The sequence below is a fragment of the Canis lupus genome, chromosome 18 (assembly GCF_048164855.1).
Source record: "Canis lupus baileyi chromosome 18, mCanLup2.hap1, whole genome shotgun sequence".
Lineage (NCBI taxonomy): Eukaryota > Metazoa > Chordata > Mammalia > Carnivora > Canidae > Canis > Canis lupus.
Window position 1 is genome coordinate 53335349 of NC_132855.1, and position 23762 is coordinate 53359110.

At 36.5% G+C, this 23762-nt stretch overlaps 1 protein-coding gene across 2 annotated transcripts in view; it reads right to left on the reverse strand.

The window, feature by feature from the left end:
• Positions 1–23762, reverse strand: part of TNPO3 (transportin 3) — an 84136-nt gene that overhangs the window by 46687 nt on the left and 13687 nt on the right. For both annotated transcript variants that reach the window (XM_072784513.1, XM_072784515.1), the window contains 3 exons: positions 7198–7398; positions 6131–6204; positions 4508–4664 (listed from right to left, as the gene is read on the reverse strand). In XM_072784513.1, the coding sequence (XP_072640614.1) occupies positions 4508–4664; positions 6131–6204; positions 7198–7398 (432 nt within the window). The remainder of the gene's footprint in view (positions 1–4507; positions 4665–6130; positions 6205–7197; positions 7399–23762) is intronic.

Genomic DNA, 23762 nt, shown 5'->3' on the forward strand with positions numbered 1-23762 from the left:
CTAGTTCAAACTAGTTTGAAAGCTCTGTAATAGCCTAATTTCAGGTGCCTTTCAAAGGGGATGCCCATTCTCCTCAAGATCTACCACAACCATTTCTTGTGTCACCCATAACTATGGTCAAATCTTAGCATGTTCTGGGAGACAGGTATATAAATACAAGAGGAAATAACAAAAAAACTGTACAACTTTGTTAACATATACCTGAAGAAACCGGAGGAACATATGTGGGAATGATTCTAAGGGTATTAGATGAAGGGAGGCTGGAATATACTACTAACTTGAACCAAACTCATTGATATGAGTGTACTTCTTAGAGATTCTGGATTTAATGAATATATGGCACCTGTGGGAAGTATAAATCATAGTGCAAATATCTAGGACTTGGGAGCAAATCTATATCTTCTTCTACAGGTAATTATTCTTTTGAGAAACAGTTTCTGGCTTACTACTGAACCTTGGTAGAAACCAAACATCTATCCACAGAACATCAGGTGATCACGTGGCCTGAGCTTATCATGAAATGAGTATTATCTGAACTAACTAAACATGGCGATACATACATAACAGCAACCTGTTATCAAAGAGAAATGGAATATAAGAGACTGACTTCAAAAAGATATAAGAAAGTTGCATGAGCAGATAGGTCAGATTCCTTTGACATCAACTATTCTTGCACTGGCTTATGTTCCTCAATTCATGCCCGTTGTCTCCTGCCTCTTGGCATGTTCCTTAAGACCTAAATGACTAAAGAAGAAAAATCAAGCCTGGATTACAGAATGATGGACGCTACACTAGGATTAACATGGACTTCCACTAAGTTAAAACTACTGATGAGTGTCATATCTGCCAACAGCAGCCTAAAATGGCACCTTCTACCATGGGAACCAGGCTGATTGATTACACTGGACTTCTATCACAAAAGAAGCAGACATCTGTCTGGAAGGACAACACTCACAGGAAGAGAGAGACTCACATATGCTGGATATGGATTTGCTTTCCCTGCTTGCAGTGTTTCTGTCAGTGCTTCTATCATTCACAGACTCACAGAATGTCATATCCAACCACCATGGCATCCTATCTAATCAAGGAACTCATATCAGAGTAAGGGAAGTACAGTAATGAGCAACTTTACCTTTGTTGGTTTGGAGATTTTGGTCCCCAAGGAAGAAATGCTTCTACCCGGAAATACAAATATGATTCCAATAAACTGGAAGACAAACCTATTCACCTGGACAATTTGGGCCTCTCATTCCCAGGATGCCTGAGTGGCTCAGAGGTTGAGTGTCTGCCTTCGGCTCAGGTAGTGATCCTGGGGTCTTGTGATCGAGTCTCACATCAAGGAGCCTGCTTCTCTCCCTCTGCCTATGTTTCTGCCTCTCTGTGTCTTTCATGAATAAATAAAATATTTGAATGAATGAATGAACATTCTCACACACTACTATATAGTTTCTCTCTTCTGACTAGATTCAGACTGATACTAATAGGAACCAAGTATTCCAGATCTAGAGCAAAGAGGTAACAAGGGGAGTATCAGTCATCTTTTTTTTGTTAGAAAGGAAAGAAATGCTCCAGTGGCCAAAGTTATGACATTTTAAGCACCAAAAGAATGATTTTTAGATGAGACCCTACATCAGTGAAAATCCTGAGTCATGATATTCCATAAGAAAATGTCAGAAAAAAATAACACTTGAGGCAGATTTAAAACAAAACCTTATTTAGCAAACAGGAAATTTAAAAAGAATTTAAGATTTATCGTGCCTTTCTAGTAGAAGAATACCAGAGTACTCACAAGAATGCCAATTTATACACAGAAGGAATGAAAGAATTATTAAAATATTATTTTGCAAACTACAATGAAATTATTAAGACATTGATTACACCAAGTAGAATTTGAAATCTTTAGGCAAAGGTTGATACAGAATTGAACATTTGTTATTTTACAAACTACCACCATATAAATTGCATTACAAGGAAGAAAACAAACTTTATAAATGGAAGAATCAGATTGTCATCATCCTAATCCAGTCAACTCTAATGTCACTAATGGAAGGTCATCAAAAAGTATTTCTCTTCTGATAAGATGCCCCATGAAGTATCTATGATGTATTCCAGACAAAAATGTTTAATTAACCTTTTGATGAGCTTCAGTGCCTGATTCTTGATTTCGGCTCAGGTCATGATCTCAGGGTTGTGAGATCAAGTCTCGTGTCAGGTTCTGCACTGGGCATGGGGCCTGCTTAAGATTCTCTCTCCCTCTGCCCCTCCCCACCCATAAAAATAAATAAATAAAAATTTAAAAATGTTTAACCTTTTATTTCTTTTATTTTTTTTTAAGATTTTATTTATTTATTCATGAGAGACACAGAGAGAGAGAGGCAGAGACACAGGCAGAGGGAGAAGCAGGCTCCATGCAGGGAGCCCAATGTGGGACTCAATCCCAGGACTCTGTTATCATCACACTCAACCACTGAGCCACCCGGGAGTCCCAAAATGTTTTTAACCTTTTAAAATCAATCATTAAGCCTTTCTGTCTTTCTCAACCATGGTTTTGAAAAGAATTAAGCCTTACAGAAAATGATTTGGGTGACTGTTTTTTCCATTATCCTATGGATAGCATGCTCCTACCATTATTAATGCATAGGAGAGAATCTGTTCCATACAATGGATGCCTTAGGGCATTAAGGCTTAATTCTCTAGAGGAATGCCTACTGAGAAGGGCTGTTTTAGATACAACTTCCAATTAAGGGAATACAGAGAACAGAAAAACAAACTAAATGAAACAAAGACAAGGCAACCAGAAAATCCAAAAGGCAAGGTAGTCTATAATATAAATAACCGGTCCAATCTCCTTGAAATCAGTTGTGTTTTGAAAAGGAAGGGGAAGAGGGGCACCTGGGTGGCTCAGTGACTGAACATCTTTCTTTGGCTCAGGTTGTGATCCCGAGTCCTGGAATCAAGTACCATATCAGGCTCCCTGCAAGGAAGCCTGCTTCTCCCTCTGCCTATGTTTCTGCCTCTCTCTCTCTGTGTCTCTCATGAATAAATGAATTAAAAAAAAATCTTAAAAAAGAAAAGAAAAAGAAGGGGAAGCAGAACTGTGATTAGGAATCATAATAAACTGACACAGGCATGGTTCTAGACTGGATATTGACTTAGAAAAATGCTGTAAAGAATATTTTAGGATTGAACGTGGTAAATGTGAATATGGTCTGGGTATTTATTAGATGATATAAAAATTTACTGAAATGGAAAGATGAAGTTGGATAACTGAGAAAGCAGGCTGTAGGAGGATAGGCAAAATATAATTTCACTTGTAGTTAAAAAATTTGTCATATGTTCATAGTGGATATGTACTAAAGGGTTAATAATGTGATCTCCAGATAGTTTGAATATAATTTGTCTGTATTTTCTAATTCTCAATACTATTTCTTTAAAATAAACGTTAAGTTGAAAAATGCATGTAAAAGAATAATTTTCCAGTGAATCTCTAACACCAATCTGAACACAATTAAGTAAAAAATTTACTTCTCAAATAAAAAGTTCTATGATGTTGTAAAAGTACTGAAACAAATTCCTGAAAAATAATCTATAACTACATTATTGAAAAAATTCACCTGACGAGAAAGACCTAAAAATGAGATAATGAGATACGGGCTAGACAATTTAATACCATCAAAGTTCAAGAACCAGCAAATATTTTCCTTAAAGTGCCAAATAGTAAATATTTTAGATTTTATAACCATATGTAGTCCTGAACTATTCAATTCTGCCATTTCAGCTCAAAATTACAGATATGCACAATACATAACTGAATGACTGTCTTCCAAAAAAGTCTATATACAAAAGACAGGTGACTAACTCATAGATTACCCATAAATAAAAAAAACAGGTGACTAACTCATAGATTACCCATAAATAAAAAAAAAAACAGGTGACTAACTCATAGATTACCCATAAATTTACCCATCTCTGGTCTACAGCATTAAAATGTCTACCTAATCAAAAAGGACCTAATCACATTTAACTTTTTTTAAAAAGATGGTGTAGTATTATCTAATCTATAATTATGATATTCAAAGGTCAAAGTCCTGAATCACCTCCCTATCAAAATTTCAACTGATCTTTAAGAGAGGATCCTCTCCCTAAGTAAATTTATACACTTTCCCTTAGCATGGTCCTTCATCAAGAGCCACTAGTTTGTAGCATGAAAGAGTAGAAAAGCAAGAGACGTAATCAGAAAAGCCTGAGTTCAAATTCTGAATTAGCAATTGTATTAAGTCTAAAGCTCATAACTCATTCATAAAATGGAAACAACATCACCCTTACAGCACTACTACAACTCAAAAGTAGTTTCTGAAAGTATTTAACTGTAAAGTGTTCTATAAATGCTATAATATCATTGCCAATTTTTGCAAAGAAAGCTGTATTTCACAATAATGCAACTGAGTTAGAAAATAACCACCAAGGTTTTTTGCCTCTACAGAACAACTTAGTAATTCACACTTACCAATAGAGATACCACTGTACTAGAGTAGAAGGCCAAATCTTCTATAATTTCTGTACGCCGGTTAGCCCCAATTCGTAAGGAACGACTATGCACTTCTTCAGGTAACACTGTAAGGATTTCCAGCAGAAAAGGCAGAGAAGTTACATCATTGCTATATCTGGAAAAGAAAAGGAGAGAGACTGAAGTTATTTACAGTCAGAAAATACACAATCACATAAGATAACAACACGCTTCAGAATAATCTATAACAACAAAAGCAGCATTCTCATTACTGTTAAAGTGGAGGAAAAAACAGCTAAAATTTTTTTGGAAAGGTATCTGGAAATCAAAATTTCAACTTGCATAATAATCTTTGACCCAGTAACTCCACTTGCAAATTTCTCTCTCAGAAAAATCTCACATACATATCCAAAGTATACAAAAATATGCCCTGCAGTACTTTTTTTATAATAGCAAAAATATTAGGAAATTATAAAGGTCCTCTATAATTAGGATAAAAAAAGGTTACAGACAGTCATACAATGGATCATATGTAGCCATTACAGTAACTGAAATATCTATGTCCTAACATGAAAAGATGTCCATAGTGTATTAAGTTAAAAAAAAGTGTATGAAGTATATTATATATGAGGGAACAAATACATGGGTATATTAAAATGTATATGCACTTACTTATTTCAAGATGCTTAAAGGAAAGTCTGGAGGGCTATACAGTCAACTATTAATAGTGGTTACTTATAAAATACAGGAATAGGGACAGAGAGAGGCTTTTACTTTGAAAGCTTCCATACTATTATAATTTTTTTAAGGAACATATGTTGATTTTCTTAATGAAAATTTTCTTAAAGTCATGACACATTGTAGTTGGAGTTAAAAAGGACATCCATTCTGTTCAAAAATAATTTCCTAATCAAATGCTGAAACGCAAGCAAATATGAAGATTATCTGGCTAAGACCATGAGGAAATGCTTTTATTCAAAGTAGCAGGCTCTGGGACACCTGGGTGGCTCAGTGGTTGAGCGTCTACCTTTAGCTCAGGGCATGATCCCTAGTACCCGGATCGTGTCCCACATCAGGCTCCTTGCAGGGAACCTGCTTCTCCCTCTGCCTTAGGTCTCTGCCTTTTTCTCTCTGTCTCTCATGAATAAATAAATAAAATCTTAAAAAAAAAAAACAAAAACAACAACAAAGTAGCAGGGTCTATGTATCTAAAAATGATACTGTCCCTTTGACAGATATGAAACAAACCCCAATTAGTAAGAATTTTTACTCATAATGATTTTCAATTTAATATAATCTTAAACATTCTGACAATGTTTTTTTGAATTGCTGACATGTCAGGTAGTAGGAGTGATCCACAAGACAATAAAAGACTTTGTTGCAATTAATTCAAAGAACATGTATGTTATAAGTTATGAGAGAGCCTTTTATGTCCCACATGACAATTCTGTAATATTTAAATTTTAAATGATTTTCTTTTATTCTAACAGAAGTTAATAATAAATAATTCTTGGTTAAGAGTTTGGGGAAATATTCCAAATGTCTAGTTAATGCTAACAAATTTCTCTTTGTAGGTTAATAGTAATTCCAAATGCTAGTATATAGTCAACATAAGTGACTTACTTTTCCACCAATGTTTGTACACATCCCTTCCAGGAAGGCATTTGTAGGGCAAGGTCTGCTATTGCTAAAGCGAGCTGAGTAAGAAGAGAGATTAAATAAATGAAATGAATAATGAATAGAATAGATGAACAGAAATAGGGTTACCAACAATATTAATTGGAAAGCAAAGAAACTAAACTTTTTCCAAATAATATGACAAAGACTGACACCTCCCCCACCTCTCCTCACTTTCACAACTACATATATCATGTAAACTCTTCTGGACTAGCTACAAATTGCTAGGATTTAAAAGTTTACACCTAAAAATGAAAAAAAAAAAAACAAAAAACAAAAAGAAATCAGAAAGAACAGACTACAGATTTTCCTCAGAATACATCAATACTTACTTTTATTTGGCAATACCATAGAACTTCATGGACAGATAAATTATACTTTGCCAAAAGGCCAGAGCTACTGACAAAGTCAGCCCTTTGGCTCACTCCTCAAGTAATGGAATGGCATTTCCCTTCTCTTTCCATTTCTCATCTTGAAGCTTTATGCAAAAGCCTCCTTCCTCTTCAAGGGCACTTCTACGCCAGGCAGAGAACATGCGTGAGTATGTATTCACTGAAGCTTCTTCCAGTTTCCCTTTCTAATGTATTTCCCAGTCTAAGGGGGAAGGGCCAGATGGTTCACTATTTCATACATGAGGCTTTTACTAGTCAATTAGTCCAGAAAGGATTTTTTTTTAAAGGCAAGTAGGCAGACCTCTGACCCAGAACAGTACAGTATACAAAATTTTTATCATCTGCAATTTTAATGGGGGGAGGGGAGTGGCACCACACATGCCTGCCTGTGAAAACCTATACTCATCTCCCCCATTCCTGGTACTTAAATTGGTTTGAAATCAAATGAACTCTAACAGTAACACAGATTTACATTTTCACTTTCTATCCACTTAAGAAAATAGCAGTAACTCTAATAAAGTTGTTAACATTACTTCACGTGGCCTAGCAACATCAATCAAAATTAATTTGATAAATCCAAATGGCCTTACAAATTTCTCTAATGAGAAGCACAGGATTTACCTGCGTTACAATGACAGGTGACAAGTCTTTCAAGTTCTGGATATGGGTTAGTAATGAGTCCCGTAAAGAGGCATGAGAATCTGTGGGGAGCTCATAAAATGAGGTCTGAATCTTCATTTTCATGGTCTGTGCAGCAAAGTAGCATGATTCCACATCCTGTCGGATCTGTAACAATTGGTCTGAAATCTCCCATGCATGAACCTGAAAGCAGACAAGACAAAAACGACTATTGTCCTAAGTAATTTTATTTTTTTTTTATTTTTTATTTTTTTAAAGATTTTATTTATTTATTCATGATAGTTACACAGAGAGAGACAGAGAGGCAGAGACACAGGTAGAGGGAGAAGCAGGCTCCATGCAGGGAGCCCGACGTGGGATTCGATCCTGGGTCTCCAGGATCGTGCCCCAGGCCAAAGGCAGGCGCCAAACCGCTGCGCCACCCAGGGATCCCAGTAATTTTAATGTTACACCTCAATACACGTAATATGTAGACCAAAGTATAATAAAAATCTGACCAGCTAAATTACCCACTAATTTAGCCAATACCTCAAACTATATAAGCCCTGTTCAACAAAAGTATTACCTAAATCCTCCTGACTCATTCTAGGAAGGCATGAGAGTCAATCAGATCAGTTGATCTAATCTAGCTGATAAGAATCATTAATTGTATAGGGGGGAAAGCATGAAGAAAAAAGTCCCAAAAGCTCCCACTAAAACTCAAATGTCACTGTATAACTTCCAAGCCTACCTAGAGGTTGGATGCTTCTTTTCCACTTAAAAAAAAAAAAAGCTTTTTGTTCACTTTGAGAAGTGAATCTGAGAACCATTTTAATATATCTATAAATAGGTCTCAGCAGGCCTATATTTCAATCTTTAGCTCCCTTTAGCAGAAAGATCATCTCACCCCAAGTGAATATTTCACATACTTCTATTGCTTTCTAATGTATTGTTTGGCAAAGTGCTATACGTAATACTAAAATCATTTCCACAGGAGAAAATAAATGTATCTATGGAAATAATAATGGAATGAAAACACTGGATTTGGTCTTTTTTTTTTTTTTTTTTTTAAATTTTTATTTATTTATGATAGTCACACAGAGAGAGAGAGAGAGGCAGAGACACAGGCAGAGGGAGAAGCAGGCTCCATGCACCGGGAGCCTGACGTGGGACTCGATCCCAGGTCTCCAGGATCGTGCCCTGGGCCAAAGGCAGAGGCCAAACCGCTGCGCCACCCAGGGATCCCTGGATTTGGTCTTTAACAGTTACAGAAAAGAGTTCTATTTTGAAAGATAACTTTGAGAACAAAGTTGTGCAGTACACAGTAGGCAACTAATTAACAACTGATTAATTTTAATCCAAGTCTACCAAACTGCCTCTTCTTGGGAGAAAGCTAAAATAGGTAGGCAAGGGGCAGCCCTGGTGGTGCAGCAGTTTGGCGCCGCCTGCAGCCTGGGGTGTGATCCTGGAGACCCGGGATCAAGTCCCACATCGGGCTCCCTGCATGGAGCCTGCTTCTCCCTCTGCCTGTGTCTCTGCCTCTCTCTCTCTGTGTGTGTGTGTCTATGAATAAATAAATAAAATCTTAAAAAAAAAATAGGTTGGCAATAATGAAATGAAAAAAATTTTTCAATCTCAATTCAGAAGTAGAAGCAATTGTGGAAAGAGATCACATAGATTTACCCAGTCAATTTCTTATAAAGCTAGAGCACTTCACAGGTAACATATAATGATTCTTCAAATGGCCTGTACAAGTTCCCAAAGTAAACTGAAAATAGAGACTTAGCTTTCAATCCAATAAGACGGTGGAAAATAAGCATAAAACATGTCACAAAAAATCTTCCAGCCACATAAGTTTTTAGCTATTCAGTATCTAACCAATAATTTAAGCATATCTGTAGTTTAATATGCCATAAACATATTTTGCTCAAACTGATATTTTATAATCTAGTCTTTCTTTTGTAAGTAAGCTCTATACTCAACATGGGGCTCAAACTCACGACCCTGAGATCACAAGTTGCATGCTCTACTGACTAAGCTAGCCAGGTACCTCTCAAACTGTTATTTTAAAAAAATAATAATAGCAAAAAGATTCTATGAAACCTTGAATCTCCATAAATGACCCCATAAAAACAGCAGTTAAAAAGCAAAACTAAAGAACTATGGAATTTACAACAAAACCAGGTATTATCTAGTTACGTCTAAGAACCTGAAAACTTAAGTGGTTGAGGACAAACCAGTGAGTGACATAAGACCTGCGTGGTTTCAGCTTCAGTAAAAAGCATAAGCAGAGGAAAATAACAGGGTCTCCAATGGATGTAAGAGCAAAGGAACACCAAAAAAGCCAAAAGGTATTCAATGGAAAGAAGAGAGAGATAATTTGAGGACTGAAAATAGAAGACGTTTTGTGCATTCTAAAAGCAGGTGAGAAGAGGTGAGTGGAAGAAGCCTACATAAAATCTAAGGAGATGGTACAGTCTAGTTTCTATAAACTCTTGAAATGGAAAGACAGGACTCTAAGCAGGACAGAATGCTGTGAACAGAAGCAAAATTATACAGTATAAGTAACACAGAGACAAAGGAAGAAGAGAAGGTAACAAAGCTAGGAAATCTTAGAAATCAAACCACATTTGTAAATACTATCAGAAAAGGAAGTTCTTTGAAGATGAAAATATTACCTTTAACATGCCTCCTGAAGCTCAGAAAGATTAATTTCTCTCTCTCTCATATACACACACACACACACAAAAATGAGGTTAAATGCTATTTATAGCTATAGGGGGGGAAAGAAAATAATGAATAGACTAATCTCTCTACAAGGAAAGCAGACCAGAGGAACATTTTAAAAACTAGTCTACCAGAAAAATGCAAAGATATTGGACATCTACCTAATAAATTGACGTGATAACATTAAAAATTGCTGAATCTAACAAAAAAAAACAATAATAATAAAAAGAAAACACTAGTCTAAAGTCCAAAGGATACAGAAGCCAACCTGAAACACCTCAATGGCCAAAGATAAAAAACCTAGTGTAAGAAAATGAATGATGACAGTATTGGATTATAACTCAAAGAATAGGGCGCATGGGTGGCTCAGAAGTTGAGCATCTGCCTCTGGCTCAGGGCATGATCCCGGGGTCCTGGGATCTCCCTCTGCCTATGTCTCTGCCTCTCTCACTGTGTCTCTCATAAATAAATAAATACAATCTTTAAAAAAAAAAAAAAACAACACTCAAAAATAAAGCAAATACCCATAAGTCCATACTGATGTGAACAATAACCAAGTAAATAAATAACTGCGGACAGGTTATTTGCAAGACATAAGATATTATTTTTACAGAAAACTGCTTAGTTAATAAAGGTAATAAGGAATGAGAAAAACAGATAATCACTATTTCAATACCACAGTAATAATTGCTACAGGCAATATTCATGGATAGGGGATAAAATCAGCAGGTGAACTTTAAAAAGAAACAGGATCTATCATCTATCAAAGAATCTCTCCAAAATATTTGTCTTAATACTTATACAATTTCTTGGACAATTACTATATAAGAATTCAGATTTCTATACTGGAGAGACAATGTAAAGAGACCTAAGACTACATGTAAAGCAAGAGAAGCACAGCTAAGTCTAGTCTTCCAGCCATTTCTGTAAGTGTCAGGTATGTAAATGAAGCCATCTTTGAACCTCTAGACCAGCCCATCCACCAAATTTCATGAAATAGAATTATCATCCACAGAGCCCTGCTAGAATTTGTGACCCACAAAATTATGAGATACAATGAAAGATTTTTATTTTTGTTTTTTAAGTTTTTTAAAGTAGGCTCCACACCCAATGTGAGACTTGAACTCACAACCTTGAGATCAAGTGTCGAATGTTCCACTGACTGAGCTAGCCAGGTGCCCCAAAACAATTTTTAAGTTACCAAGGTTTTTGTTTTGTTTGGTTTTTTTTTTGGAAGATTTTATTTATTTATTCATGAGAGACACACATAGCAAGGCAGAGACATAGGCAGAGGGAGAAGCAGGCTCTTCTGCTTCTGGAGAGCCTGATGTGGGACTCGATCCCAGGACCCCGGGATGCTGAGCCAAAGGCAGATGCTCAACCACTGAGCAGCCAGGCACCTCTTAAGTCACTAAGTTTTAAGGTAATTTGTTTCACAGTAGATCATGAGAACAACCAACCAAATATTATGTGCATCCTGACAAAAGAACAGGATATCACAATTACCAGAGGATCAAACTTGTGTCTCATCAAACCTCTAGATGCAGCTGGCAATTTGCAGGAAATAGAGGAGACTAGAACTACATCATAACTATGCAATAGGCAAAATCCATGGTGTAGGGAAACTCAGTAAGTCAAATGAAATGGCCCAGATTCCTCAACAGTTAAATATTCTATAGAGACAGAGAATCTATTGATTAAAAGACATTCGAAAGACATATTTTTAACAAACTAAAGACTAAAAACTATAGTTTTTTTTTTTACAAGAATAAAAACTATTTAAAAAACCACAAAGAAAGGATTACTACGAAAGGACAGTGGTTACTTTTAGGGAGAGGGAAGCAGTTATGTCAAATAGAGCCAAGGAAGACTTCTGGAATGGCCATAAAGGTTCTACTTCTTGTTTTGGGTGGTAACTGTAAGGGCACTCACATACAGTAATTTACCAAGTTATATATTTGTTCCACCCTATTTTCTGAATATGTGTTTAAAAAACAAAATAGAACTCCCCCCCCCCAAAAAAAACCCACCAAACCCCAAAAACCTCCAATATTTCCTGTTAAAACTGAACTAGTATGATGTCTTCCTCCCAAGTGAAATCTGTCAACCTACCAGGTCAGGACTCAGGAAAAAGTTCATTGACTGTACCATGCCACATTGTGCTTTAATCTGAATGGCAGAAACCAGTAAAAATTCCAAATGTATCATTCTGAGTTAATTATATTTCTAACTTAAATGTTTCTCTGCCTTTAAAAGTAGAGATCTCAAAAATAAGGGCAGAACCAAAAATCAAAACAAAAAACCCATTTCCTCCTAGATTGTTAAACTTGAGGGTGGGAATGCAAAGATTTTTAAAAAGTAATCTCTATACCCAATGTGGGGCTCAAACTCACAAGCCCAAGCCAGCCAGGTACCCCAAAAGTAAAATATTCTTAAAACAAACAACGGGAGAAGAAGGGAAACTGAAAATATCTTAAGATAAATGAAAATGGGGAATCCCTGGGTGGCTCAGCGGTTTAGTGGTGCCTTTGGCCCAGGGCACGATCCTGGAGTCCCGGGATCGAGTCCTGCATCGGGCTCCCGGCATGGAGCCTGCTTCTCCCTCCTCCTGTGTCTCTGCCTCTCTCTCTCTCTCTCTCTCTATGTCTATCATAAATAAATAAATAAATACATACATACATACTAAATCTTATCTTTTTAAAAAAGATAAATGAAAATGGAAATACACATACCAAAATTTATGAGATGCAGCAAAAAGAGCATAAAGAAGGAAATTCACAGCCACACACATTTATGTTTTAAAAAAGAAATATTTCAGCAATGAAAGATCAACAACCTAACTTTACCCCTTAAATCATATAATGATTCTTCAAAAGGAACTAGAAAAAGAACGAACAAAATCCAAAGCTAGCACAAGGAAAAAAATGATAAAAATTGGAGCAAAGATAAATAATACAGAACAGAAAAAGACTAGATTCTTTGAAAAAAATTTTTAAAAATTGCCAAAGCCTTAGCTATATTAACTAAGAAAAAAAGAAATGAGTTACTACCAATTTTACAGAAATTTAAAAAAAATTATAAGAAATACTATGGAACAGCAGTATACCAACAAATTGGATACTCTAGATGAAATGGACAAACTGGGATCCCTGGGTGGATCAGCGGTTTAGTGCCTCCCTTTGGCCCAGGGCGTGCTCCTGGAGACCCGGGATTGAGTCCCACTTCGGGCTCCCTGCGTGGAGCCTGCTTCTCCCTCTGCCTGTGTCTCCGTCTCTCTCTCTCATGAATAAATAAAATCTTAAAAAAAAAAAAAAAAGAAAGAAATGGACAAACTGCCAAAAATATACAATGTACCAATACTAAATCAAGAAGATCTAGAAAATCTGAAGGAACTACACTGCTATAACTAGTAAAAAGATTGAATCAGCCATCAAAAATTTCCAGTAAAGAAAAGCCCAGGACCGGGATCCCTGGGTGGCGCAGCGGTTTGGCGCCTGCCTTTGGCCCTGGGCACGATCCTGGAGACCCGGGATCGAATCCCACGTCAGGCTCCCAGTGCATGGAGCCTGCTTCTCCCTCTGCCTATGTCTCTGCCTCTCTCTCTCTCTGTGACTATCATAAATAATAAATAAAAATTAAAAAAAAATAAATAAAAAATAGAAAAGCCCAGGACCAAATGGCTTTACCAGTATATTCTATCAAACATTTAAAGATTAATTTTTCTCAAACTCTTTCAAAAAACTGGAGGAAGAGAGAATGCTTTTTAATTTATTCTATGAAACCAGTACTACTCTGATACCAAAGCCAAAGATACTACAAGAAAACTACAGACCAATATCCCTTTAAAATATTGATTTAAAAAACCCTCAAGAACATGCTAGCAAACCAAATTCAACAGTATATTAAGGATTATATACTATGACCAAGTGAGATTTATTCATGGAATGCAATGGTGGTTCAACATAAAAAAAAAGTAATATACCACACATTAACAGAATGAAGGGGGGAAAAAACGACAAATTTCTCAATTGATGCAGAAAAAGCATCTGACAAAATTTTACACACTTTCATGATAAAGACACTCAACAGGGGATCCCTGGGTGGCTCAGTGGTTTAGCGCCTGCCTTCAGCCCAGGGTGTGATCCTAGGGTCCTGGGATCAAGTCCCACGTCGGGCTCCCTGCATGGAGCCTGCTTCTCTCTCTGTCTGTGTCTCTGCCTCTCTTTCTCTCTCTGTCTCTCATGAATAAATAAATTTAAAAAAGGGGCAGGGGGGCCTGGCTGGCTCAGTGGTTGAGCATCTGTCTTTGGCTCAGGGCATGATCCCGGGGTCCCAGGATCGAGTCCCACATCAGGCTCCCTGCATGGAGCCTGCTTCTACCTTTGCCTATGTCTCTGCCTCTCTCTGTGTCTCTCATTTAGAAATAAATAAAATCTTAAAAAAAAAAAAAAAAAAGATACTCAACAAACTAGGAAAAGAAGAAAATGATTTCAATATAAAAAAAGACCATATGGGATCCCTGGGTGGCGCAGCGGTTTGGCGCCTGCCTTTGGCCCAGGGCGCGATCCTGGAGACCCGGGATTGAATCCCACATTGGGCTCCGGGTGTATGGAGCCTGCTTCTCCCTCTGCCTATGTCTCTGCCTCTCTCTCTTTCTCTCTCTGTGACTATCATAAATAAATAAATAAATTAAAAAAAAAAAAGACCATACATGAAAAACCCACAATGAACATCTTACTCAATGGTCACTGACAGTTTTTCAAAACTCTAAGACCAGGAACAAGACAAGGATGCTCACTTTTGTCATTTAAATTCAACAAAGCATTGGAAGTTCTTACTGAAGTTCCAGCAAAAGCAAATGCGAAAAAAGAAACAAAAGGCATTCAAACTGGACAGAAAGATGTAAAATGATGACTATTCACATAAGACATAATCTTACATGTAGAAAACCCTAAAGATTCCCCAAAAACCTGTTATCATAAATGAATTAAGCAAAGTTGCAAAACACAAAATCAACACTTCCAAATCAGTTTTTATACATTAACAATGAACAATTTGAAGAAGTTAAGAAAACAATTACATTTACATTAGCATAAAAAAAAACAGAATACTCAGGAATAAAGTAAGGAAGCAAAATTGTACACTGAAAACTACAAAACACAGGGCACTTGGGTGGCTCAGTCGCTTAGGCGGCTGCCTTCAGCTCAGGTCATGATCCCAAGGTCTTAGGATGGAACCCTGCATCAGGCTCCCTCCTCAGTGGGGAGCCTGCTTCTCTCTCCTCCCTGCTTGTGCTCTCTCTTGGTATCTTGTCACTATTTCTGTCTCTCTCAAATAAATAAATAAAATCTTTAAAAAAACTATAAAACACTGCTGAAAGAAATTAAAGATGACATCAATAAATGGGAAGACATCCTGTATTAAAGGATTGGAAAACTTACTATTGTCAGTACTATCCAAAGTGATCTACAAATTCAATGCAATCTCTATCAAAATCCCCATTACGTTTCTTGCAGAAATAAAAAATCCATCTAAAATCCATATGGAGGGGAGTGTCTGGGTGGCTGTCAGTGGGTGTCCAACTCCTGATTTCAGCTCAGGCTGTGGTCTTGGGGTCCTGAAATTGAGCTCTGTGTCAGGCTCCCCACTTCACAGGGAGTCTGCTTAAGATTCTCTCTCTCCAATGCCTGGGTGGCTCAGTGGTTGAGGATCTGCCTTTGGCTCAGGTTGTGGTCCCAGATACCTGGGATCCAGTCCTGCACTGGGCTCCCCTACAGGGAGCCTGCATCTCCCTCTGCCTGTGTCCCTGCCTTTCTCTGTGTCTCTCTCACAAATAAAATCTTAAAAAAAAAAAAAAAAAAAAAAAAGATTCTCTCTCTCCAAAAAATTAATAAATCTTAAAAAATAAAAAAAGAAATCCATATGAAGGGGCACCTGGATGGCTTGGTCAGTTAAGGATCTTCTTGATCTCAGGTCAGGTCTTGATCTCAGGGTCATGAGTTCAAGCCCTGTGTTTCACTACTTAATATAAAATGAACATAAATGAATGTATTTTATAATAAGCATATTTTAAAATAAAAGAAAAAGAAAAAAATCCATGAAATCTCAAAGGACCCCCAAATAGCCAGAACAGTCTTCAAAAAGAACAAAGCTGGAGGTCCCACATTTCCCAATTTCAAAATTTATTACAAGACTGAAATAACCAAAACAGTATGGTATTGGCATAGAGACAGGTACATAGACCAACAGAACAAAAAGAGAGCCTAGAAATAAACCCTCACAAATACAGTCAAATGATATTCAACAAAGGTGCCAAAACTACACAATGGGGAAAGGAGATATTCATACACACACAAAAAAAAGAATTATGGGAAAACTACACAATGGGGAAAGGAGATATTCATACACACATACAAAAATTATTCATACACACAAAAAAACTACATAATGGGACAATTAGATATTCATAGACAAAAAAAGAAGGTGGACCCATGTACAAGATTAACTCAAAATATATTAAGAACTAAATTTAAGACCTGAAAACTGTAACTCCCAAAGATAACATGGTGGGGAGGACATCATGACACTTGATGGTGATTTCATGCATGTGACACAAACAGTATAGGAAACAAAAGTAAAAATATACAAACGGGACTACACCAAACTTTGAAACTTTTATACAGCAGAAGAAATAATCAACAAAATAGAAAAGCAACCTGTGAAACGGGAGAGACTATTTGGAAAGCATATTTCTGAAAATGGGTTAATATCTGGAATATATAAAGAATTATTACAAGTCAAAACAAAAAACCAAATAACCCAATTTTTAAATGGGCAAAGGATTTGAAAAAATATTTCTTTAAAGATGATATAAAAATGGCTAACAGGCATATGTAAAGATGCTCAACATCACTAGTCATCAGGGAAATGTAAAATCAAAACCATAATCACATATCACTTCACACCTGTCAAACGGCCACTATCAAAAGAAAAAAAAAAAACAGAAAATAAGTGTTGGGAGAGAATGTGGAGATACTGGAATTCTTGTGCACTGTTATAAAAGCAAATGTAAAACAGTACAGCTGCTATGGTAAACAGTATAGAAGTTCCTCAAAAAAATTAAAAACAGAATTACTTTATGATCCAGCCCTCCACTTCTGGGTATATATCCAGAAGAACTGAAAACAGATTCTTAAAAAGGTATTTACATACCCATGTACACTGCAGTATCCACAATAGCCAAAAGCTGAAAACAACTCAAATGTTAACTGACAGATGAATGGATAAACAAAATGTGGTAATACATGGCAATGGAATATTACTGTCCTAAAAAAATAATGAAGTACTATTACATGCTATAACATGGATGAACCTTGAGGACATTATGCTTTGTTTTGCCTTTTTTTTTTTTTTTTGAGAACATGTTATATGAAGTCAGTCACAAAAAGGCAAATACTACATTATTCCACTTATATGAGATAGCTAAAATAGTCAAACTCAGAACTGGGATGAGGGTAAGATGTTTTTCAGTAGGTATAGAATTTCAGTCATGGAGAATGAGAGGGGTCAAGGGATCTATTACACAACAACATACGCATGGTTGACAATATTAATGTTGTACTGTACTCTTGGAAACAGCTGAGAGGATGAATTCATGTTATGTGTTTTTTGCCACAATAGAAAAAAAAAGGTATGGTACTGGCATAAAGACAGACACAAGACTAATAGAACAGAAAAGAATTCAGAAATAAATCCTTCCATATATGGTCAAATAATTTTCAACAAGGACAAACAGGACTCTTATTTTGCATCATATACAAAAATTAATCCCAAAAGGATCACAAACTAAATTAAGATTTATAACTATAAAACTCTTTGAAGAAAACACAGGGGGAAAGATTCATAAATGAGATTTGGCAATGATTCTCAGATCAAAAGCACATGCAAAAAAGGTAAAAATACATAAACTGGACTACGTCAAAATTTAAAACTTCTATTTATCATGAAAAGACTTGGTAAGTATGAAAAGACCACCCACAGAACAGGAAAAGTATCTGCAAATGATAAATCTGATACGGAATTCATATCCATAATATATAAAGAACTCCTATAATTCAACAAAAAAGACTTCAAACAACCCAACTAAAAAATGGGCAAAGGCCTGAAGAGACATTTCTCCAAAAAGATATACAAATGGCCAATAAGCACATGAAAAGATGCTCAACATCACTAATCATTAGCAAAATGTAAATCAAAACCGCAATGAGATAGCATTTCTCTCATTACGATACCTAGTATCAAGAAAACAGAAAACAGTATTGGTGAAGATGTAGAAAAACTGGAAAACTGTGCATTACTGGTGAGAACTGAAAATAGTACAGTCACCATGGAAAACAGCATGGCAGGTCCTCAAAAAATTAAAAATAAAATTACCGCGTGACCCAGCAATTCTGCTTCTGAGTATGTTCCCAAGCCAATGCAAAGGAGGGACTCAGATATTTATACACCAATGTTCATAGTAGCATATTTCAAAATAGGCCAAAGTTGAAAATAACTTAAATGCTAACTGACAGAGGAATGGATAAACTATTTAGCCTTAAGAAGGGAGTACCATTACATGCTATGACATGGATGAAACTTGAGGACATTATGCTAAGTGAAATAATTCTGATTGCCAGGTGTTGAAAGGAAAAGATAATGGGGAGAGTTATTGTTTGATGGGGAGTTGAAGAGGATGAACAGTTTTGGAGATGGACTGTGGTAATGGTGGTAAATTAATGTGAATGTACTTAATGCCACTAAATGTACACTTTAAAATAATTCAAATGGAGGCCTCTGAGTGGAGCAGTCAATTGAGCAACTGATTCTTGGTTTCAGCTCACATCACAATCTCAGGTTTCTGGTATCAAGCCCCACGTGGGGCTCCGAGCTCAAAGTGGAGTCTGCTAAAGTTTCTCTCTCCCTCTGCCCCTCCCCACACACATGTGTACATGCATGCACTCTCTCTCAAATAAATAAATAAATCTTTAAAAATAGTTTTAAAATGGTAGATTTTATATGTTATGTATATTTTACCACCAAAAGAAAAAAAGAAACACAGTTTAGAATCTGCTCAAGTTCTTCGTAAAGGGATTTAGTCCTATTTTAAAGACCTGCCAGAAGCGAAAGAAATCATGTCAGGAGGAAAACATCATTTATTAACCCTTCAAATTTTCATAAACAATATATCCAGTATCAAACAAAAGCAAGATTAAATAACATCAACAAAGGGAAAAGAAACTGACAATAGAAAATAGTGTACCTATGAGATGCCTGGGTGGCTCAGCAGTTTAGCGTCTGCTTTCAGCTCAGGGTGTTGATCCCAGGATCCAGGATCAGTCCCACATCAGGTTCCCTGCAAAAAGCCTGCTTCTCCCTCTGTCTATGTCTATGCCTCTCTCTCTCTCTGGGTCTCTCATGAATAAATAAATGTTTAAAAAAAAAAAAAGAAAATAGCGTACCTAGATAATGAAATGAGGACCTAACAACTATGATGTCTTAACTGAAGTGATAAAACTTAACATCACCAATAACAGAACAGATTTTATGCTACTCATGTGAATCACTGAAGACAACAAATTATCATCCAGGTAGTATTCCCCCAAAAATATTTTACCTGAATAAAATCATGAGAAAATGAGGAGATAAAACCAAATAGTGGGGGTATATCAAAAACATACAAAATGGGACTGTATTTGTTTTTCTTTTTTTTTTTTTTTGACATGTATTTGTTTTTCAATGTCACTACCCATAAAGGAAAAACAAAAACACCTTGAAGAACTAAAAAGACCAACTACAAGCAATGCATTTTCCTTAAATGAATCCTGGATTAAGAAAAATTTTAAAAATAAAAACTACTGGGAAATGTGAATATAGGCTGTGTATTACATAATACCATTACATGAAAGTTAAACTTCTAGAGAGTAACAATAGTTTTAGTTTAGAAAAATGTCCTTGTTCTTACAAGATATGTCCGTTTTTAGGCATACAGCATTATAAGGTCTTCAATTTACTTCCAAAAGGTTAAAAAATATATACTCAAAGAAAAACAGAAAGACAGAAGCAAATGGAACACTGCCAAATTGTGGAGAAGGGTATATCAATGTTCACTGTAAGGTTCTTTCAAGTTATGAACTTTTCAAAATATTAATATATTAATATTAATTAATATTCAGGGAATTAATATATTCAGGGAATCAGAAGACAAATTGGAGAATGGTCATTAAGAAATGTAATCTATAAAAGGGTCAAGTGGAAATTCTAAAACTGCAAAACATAGTAACAGAAATTAAGAACCAAATGGAAGGGTTAAAATAGTAAATTAGACAACTGAAGAAAATACTACTGTACTAGAAACAGATCAAGAGAGGGGTGCTTGGAGGGGGCTCAGTTAGTTAAACGTCTGCCTTCAGTTCAAGTCATGATCCCAGGGTCCTGGCTTCGAGCTCCAAGTCTGGTTTCCTGCTCAGTGGGGAGCCTGCTAATCCCCCTCCCTGGCCCTGCCTTGTGCTCTCACTTGCTATCTGTCTCTCCCAAATAAATAAATAAAATCTTTTTTTTTTTTTAATAAAATCTTAAAAAGAAAAAAAATCAAGAGAAAAATAACAAGACCAAAACACAAAGTCAAAAAAGACAGACTCTGAGTGACACATGGGACACAAGTGAAAAACTTTTACATATAACTGAAATCCTAGAAGGAAAAGAAAAAAATGGGGCAGAATCACTAAAGATTTATGGCTGAGAAACTTCCAAAGTGGTACAGATACCAACCTACAGACTTAAGAAGCTCTATAAACCCTAAGGACAGAAAAAAAAAAAACAAAAAACAAAAAAAAAAACAGACTTAAGCACATCATAATAACACTGTTTTAAAGCCAGAGAGGACAGGTGCCTGGATGGCAGTGTCGGTTGGTTAAAAGTCCAACTCTTGGTTTTGGCTCAGGTCGTGATCTCTGGGGAACGAGATCAAGCCCTACATTGGGCTCCACACTCAGTGCAGAATCTGCTTAAGACACTCTGCCCCCTGCCCTGTGACTGTGCACACAAATGCAAAATCTCTCTCAAAAAAAAAAAAGAAAAAAAATCTTAAAAAAAAAAAAGGCCAAAGGGAAAAATCTAAAGGACAGTAAAAAGAGGAAAAAAGATATATTACCTTTAAAAGAACAACAAGACTGATAGCTAGCTTGTCAACATAAACAATGAGAACCAGTATCTTCAAAGTACTGAAAGAAAATAACTGCTAATGAGTTATTTTATACCCAGCAAAAAAACCCTTCGAAATGCAACAAAATTAAAACACTTTAAGGCCACAAACAAAGGGATGCCTGGCTGACTCAGTTGGTAGATGATGTGATTCTTGATCCTGGAGTCACGAGTTGAAGCCACACGCTGGGCCTAGTGCTTACTTCCTTGTTTGCCTGCTTACTTACTAAATAGCTAACTAAAATAAATAAATGAAAAATTTAAAGACTAATAATAAAAGACAATTTATAACCAACAGACCCAAAAAGAAGAAAATACTAAAGGGTGTTCTTCCTGGAATAAGAAAATAATTCTGGATGGAAACATGGAAATAGGAAGAAATGAAGAGTAATGGAAAGGTTAAGTATGTGATTAATCTTTATGGACACTGACTATATAAAGCAATATCATCTTGTAGAGTTTAAAACATCTGAATAAAAATATCTGAGAGGAGTTCTACATCTAAGATGTAGCAAGTCAGAAAGAACACTGCTTTTGAGTTAACAATAAACAAAAGCAAATAAACTACAAAATAACTTTTCTTAAAATGCATCAAAAGCTGAAGTCCCAGGGTAACCAAGTAGATTGAAATCTAAAGACAGACCTCTCCAAGGAGACAGGAGGCAAGCAATGAATGGCTCCCCTGTGGTGTAACAAATGAGGAAAAGGCATAGGGTACCAGATACCCAAGTAATAAAAATTCTAAAATTATGAACAAAATGATAAAGGCTGAGTATGGACTAACATGAACATATAAAACCCTTGGGACTCACAGACAAAGGAAGTTCACAACATCTACAGGCTCTTCTTCACAGACCTCCCCCAGATACTTAGGACAAAGACCGGAGACAAGGCAAAAGACCAGAGAAAACGACCTTTGGTACAATGATCCTGGACAGGAACAGCCTCAACAGCACAGAAGGCACAAAAAGCTGACTAGATCCTCTCCCTTACTGAACAAAAGCCTCAAGCTGTGTGGGGGTAGCAAATCCTGTCACCCTCACAACACAGGTTAAGACCTATTGCCCACTGGCAATACGAGGTCTCCTAACACTGAGGGAAGGGCAAAAAAAAAAGTATCCTGCACAAGACCTGCCAGATGGAATGCAAAGCAAGAATGCCATAGGTGAGGCCAGGATCACTGAAAAAAACCCCACCACTGAGATAGCAGCACTGGAATTAAGACTATAGTAGACTGGGGCAACAGAGAACATTCCCATCCCCCACTCCCACACAAAAACCCATCATACTCAAACTCCTGAAACAGTGATTACAAGAAAATATTAAAGGCTTTCACACTGGCTCTGTAACAGCTCAACTATAGAACTTTGTACTATAATTACTTGGGCCTTTGTTCATCTTTTCTAATAGACTGCGAGCTCTTCCAAGATAAAGAACAGGGATCCCTAGGTGGCACAGTGGTTTAGCGCCTGCCTTTGGCCCAGGGCGCGATCCTGGAGACCCGGGATCGAATCCCACGTCAGGCTCCCGTTGCATGGAGCCTGCTTCTCCCTTTGCCTATGTCTCTGCCTCTCTCTCTCTCTCTGTGTGTGACTATCATAAAAAAAATTTTAAAAATTAAAAAATAAAAAAATAAAAAAAAATTAAAGAAAGAACAACTGTAACTATCTCTACATCTCACAAAATCCTTCGCCATAAGAGGTACTTAAAGTATATATTAAATAAGAAGCAAAAATGACAAGATACTATATCATCTCCTAAATCTCTAACACCTCTTTGCTTTCCCAAACATGAAAAGCCCATCCTTCTACTACATAGCTAGATACTTACTAGGTTGGGAATCAGCTCTAAGAACAGAATCCAAAATGTTTAGAGAGAGAAAGGGCAACAGAGAATAAGCAAATCAGTTCTTTACAGATAAAGAAAACAGAGGCCCTGAAAGGATGAGACATTTTTCATTCAGAATCTTCATTTGTAGAACTTCATATGCCTTGCACAGATGGAGCCTTCGTCTCGTTTTGTTTTAAATACATATTCTGTTTTAGCAATGAGAGGAAGCTCAATAATTTCCTAGCTAAAATCTGAAGATTCAGACTTTAAGAAAAATTTCAGTGAAGAGAATCTTAAAATCTCCCTAAAATGGTAGTCTTCTGGAATGAGCTTACTTTAAAATATTACCAGTACTTCCGAAATAGGAAAAAAGAGAACAGCACTTAACTTCAAGCAACTAAATCACATATAAAACTTGTATCTTTTAATGCTAATTATGTAGTTATCTGGATTTTTTTTTTTAAGATTTTATTTATTTATTCATGAGAGTGAGAGAGGCAGAGACACAGGCAGAGGAAGCAGGCTCCATGCAGCGAGCCTGATGTGGGACTCGATCCCAGGACTTCAGGATCACGCCCTGAGCTGAAGGCAGGCACTTTAACTGCTCGTGTCCCAGTTTTTGTTTTTTAACTAAACTAAAATACAGATGGCAGCTGTATGAAATTCCAAGGACACTTCTATGAGAAACTGGTCTTTGGAAAATTCCCAAATTGCTTGTAGTGCAAATGTATCAGGTAGAAGCCAAAGTCAAAGAGAAGTCCTTTCATTTC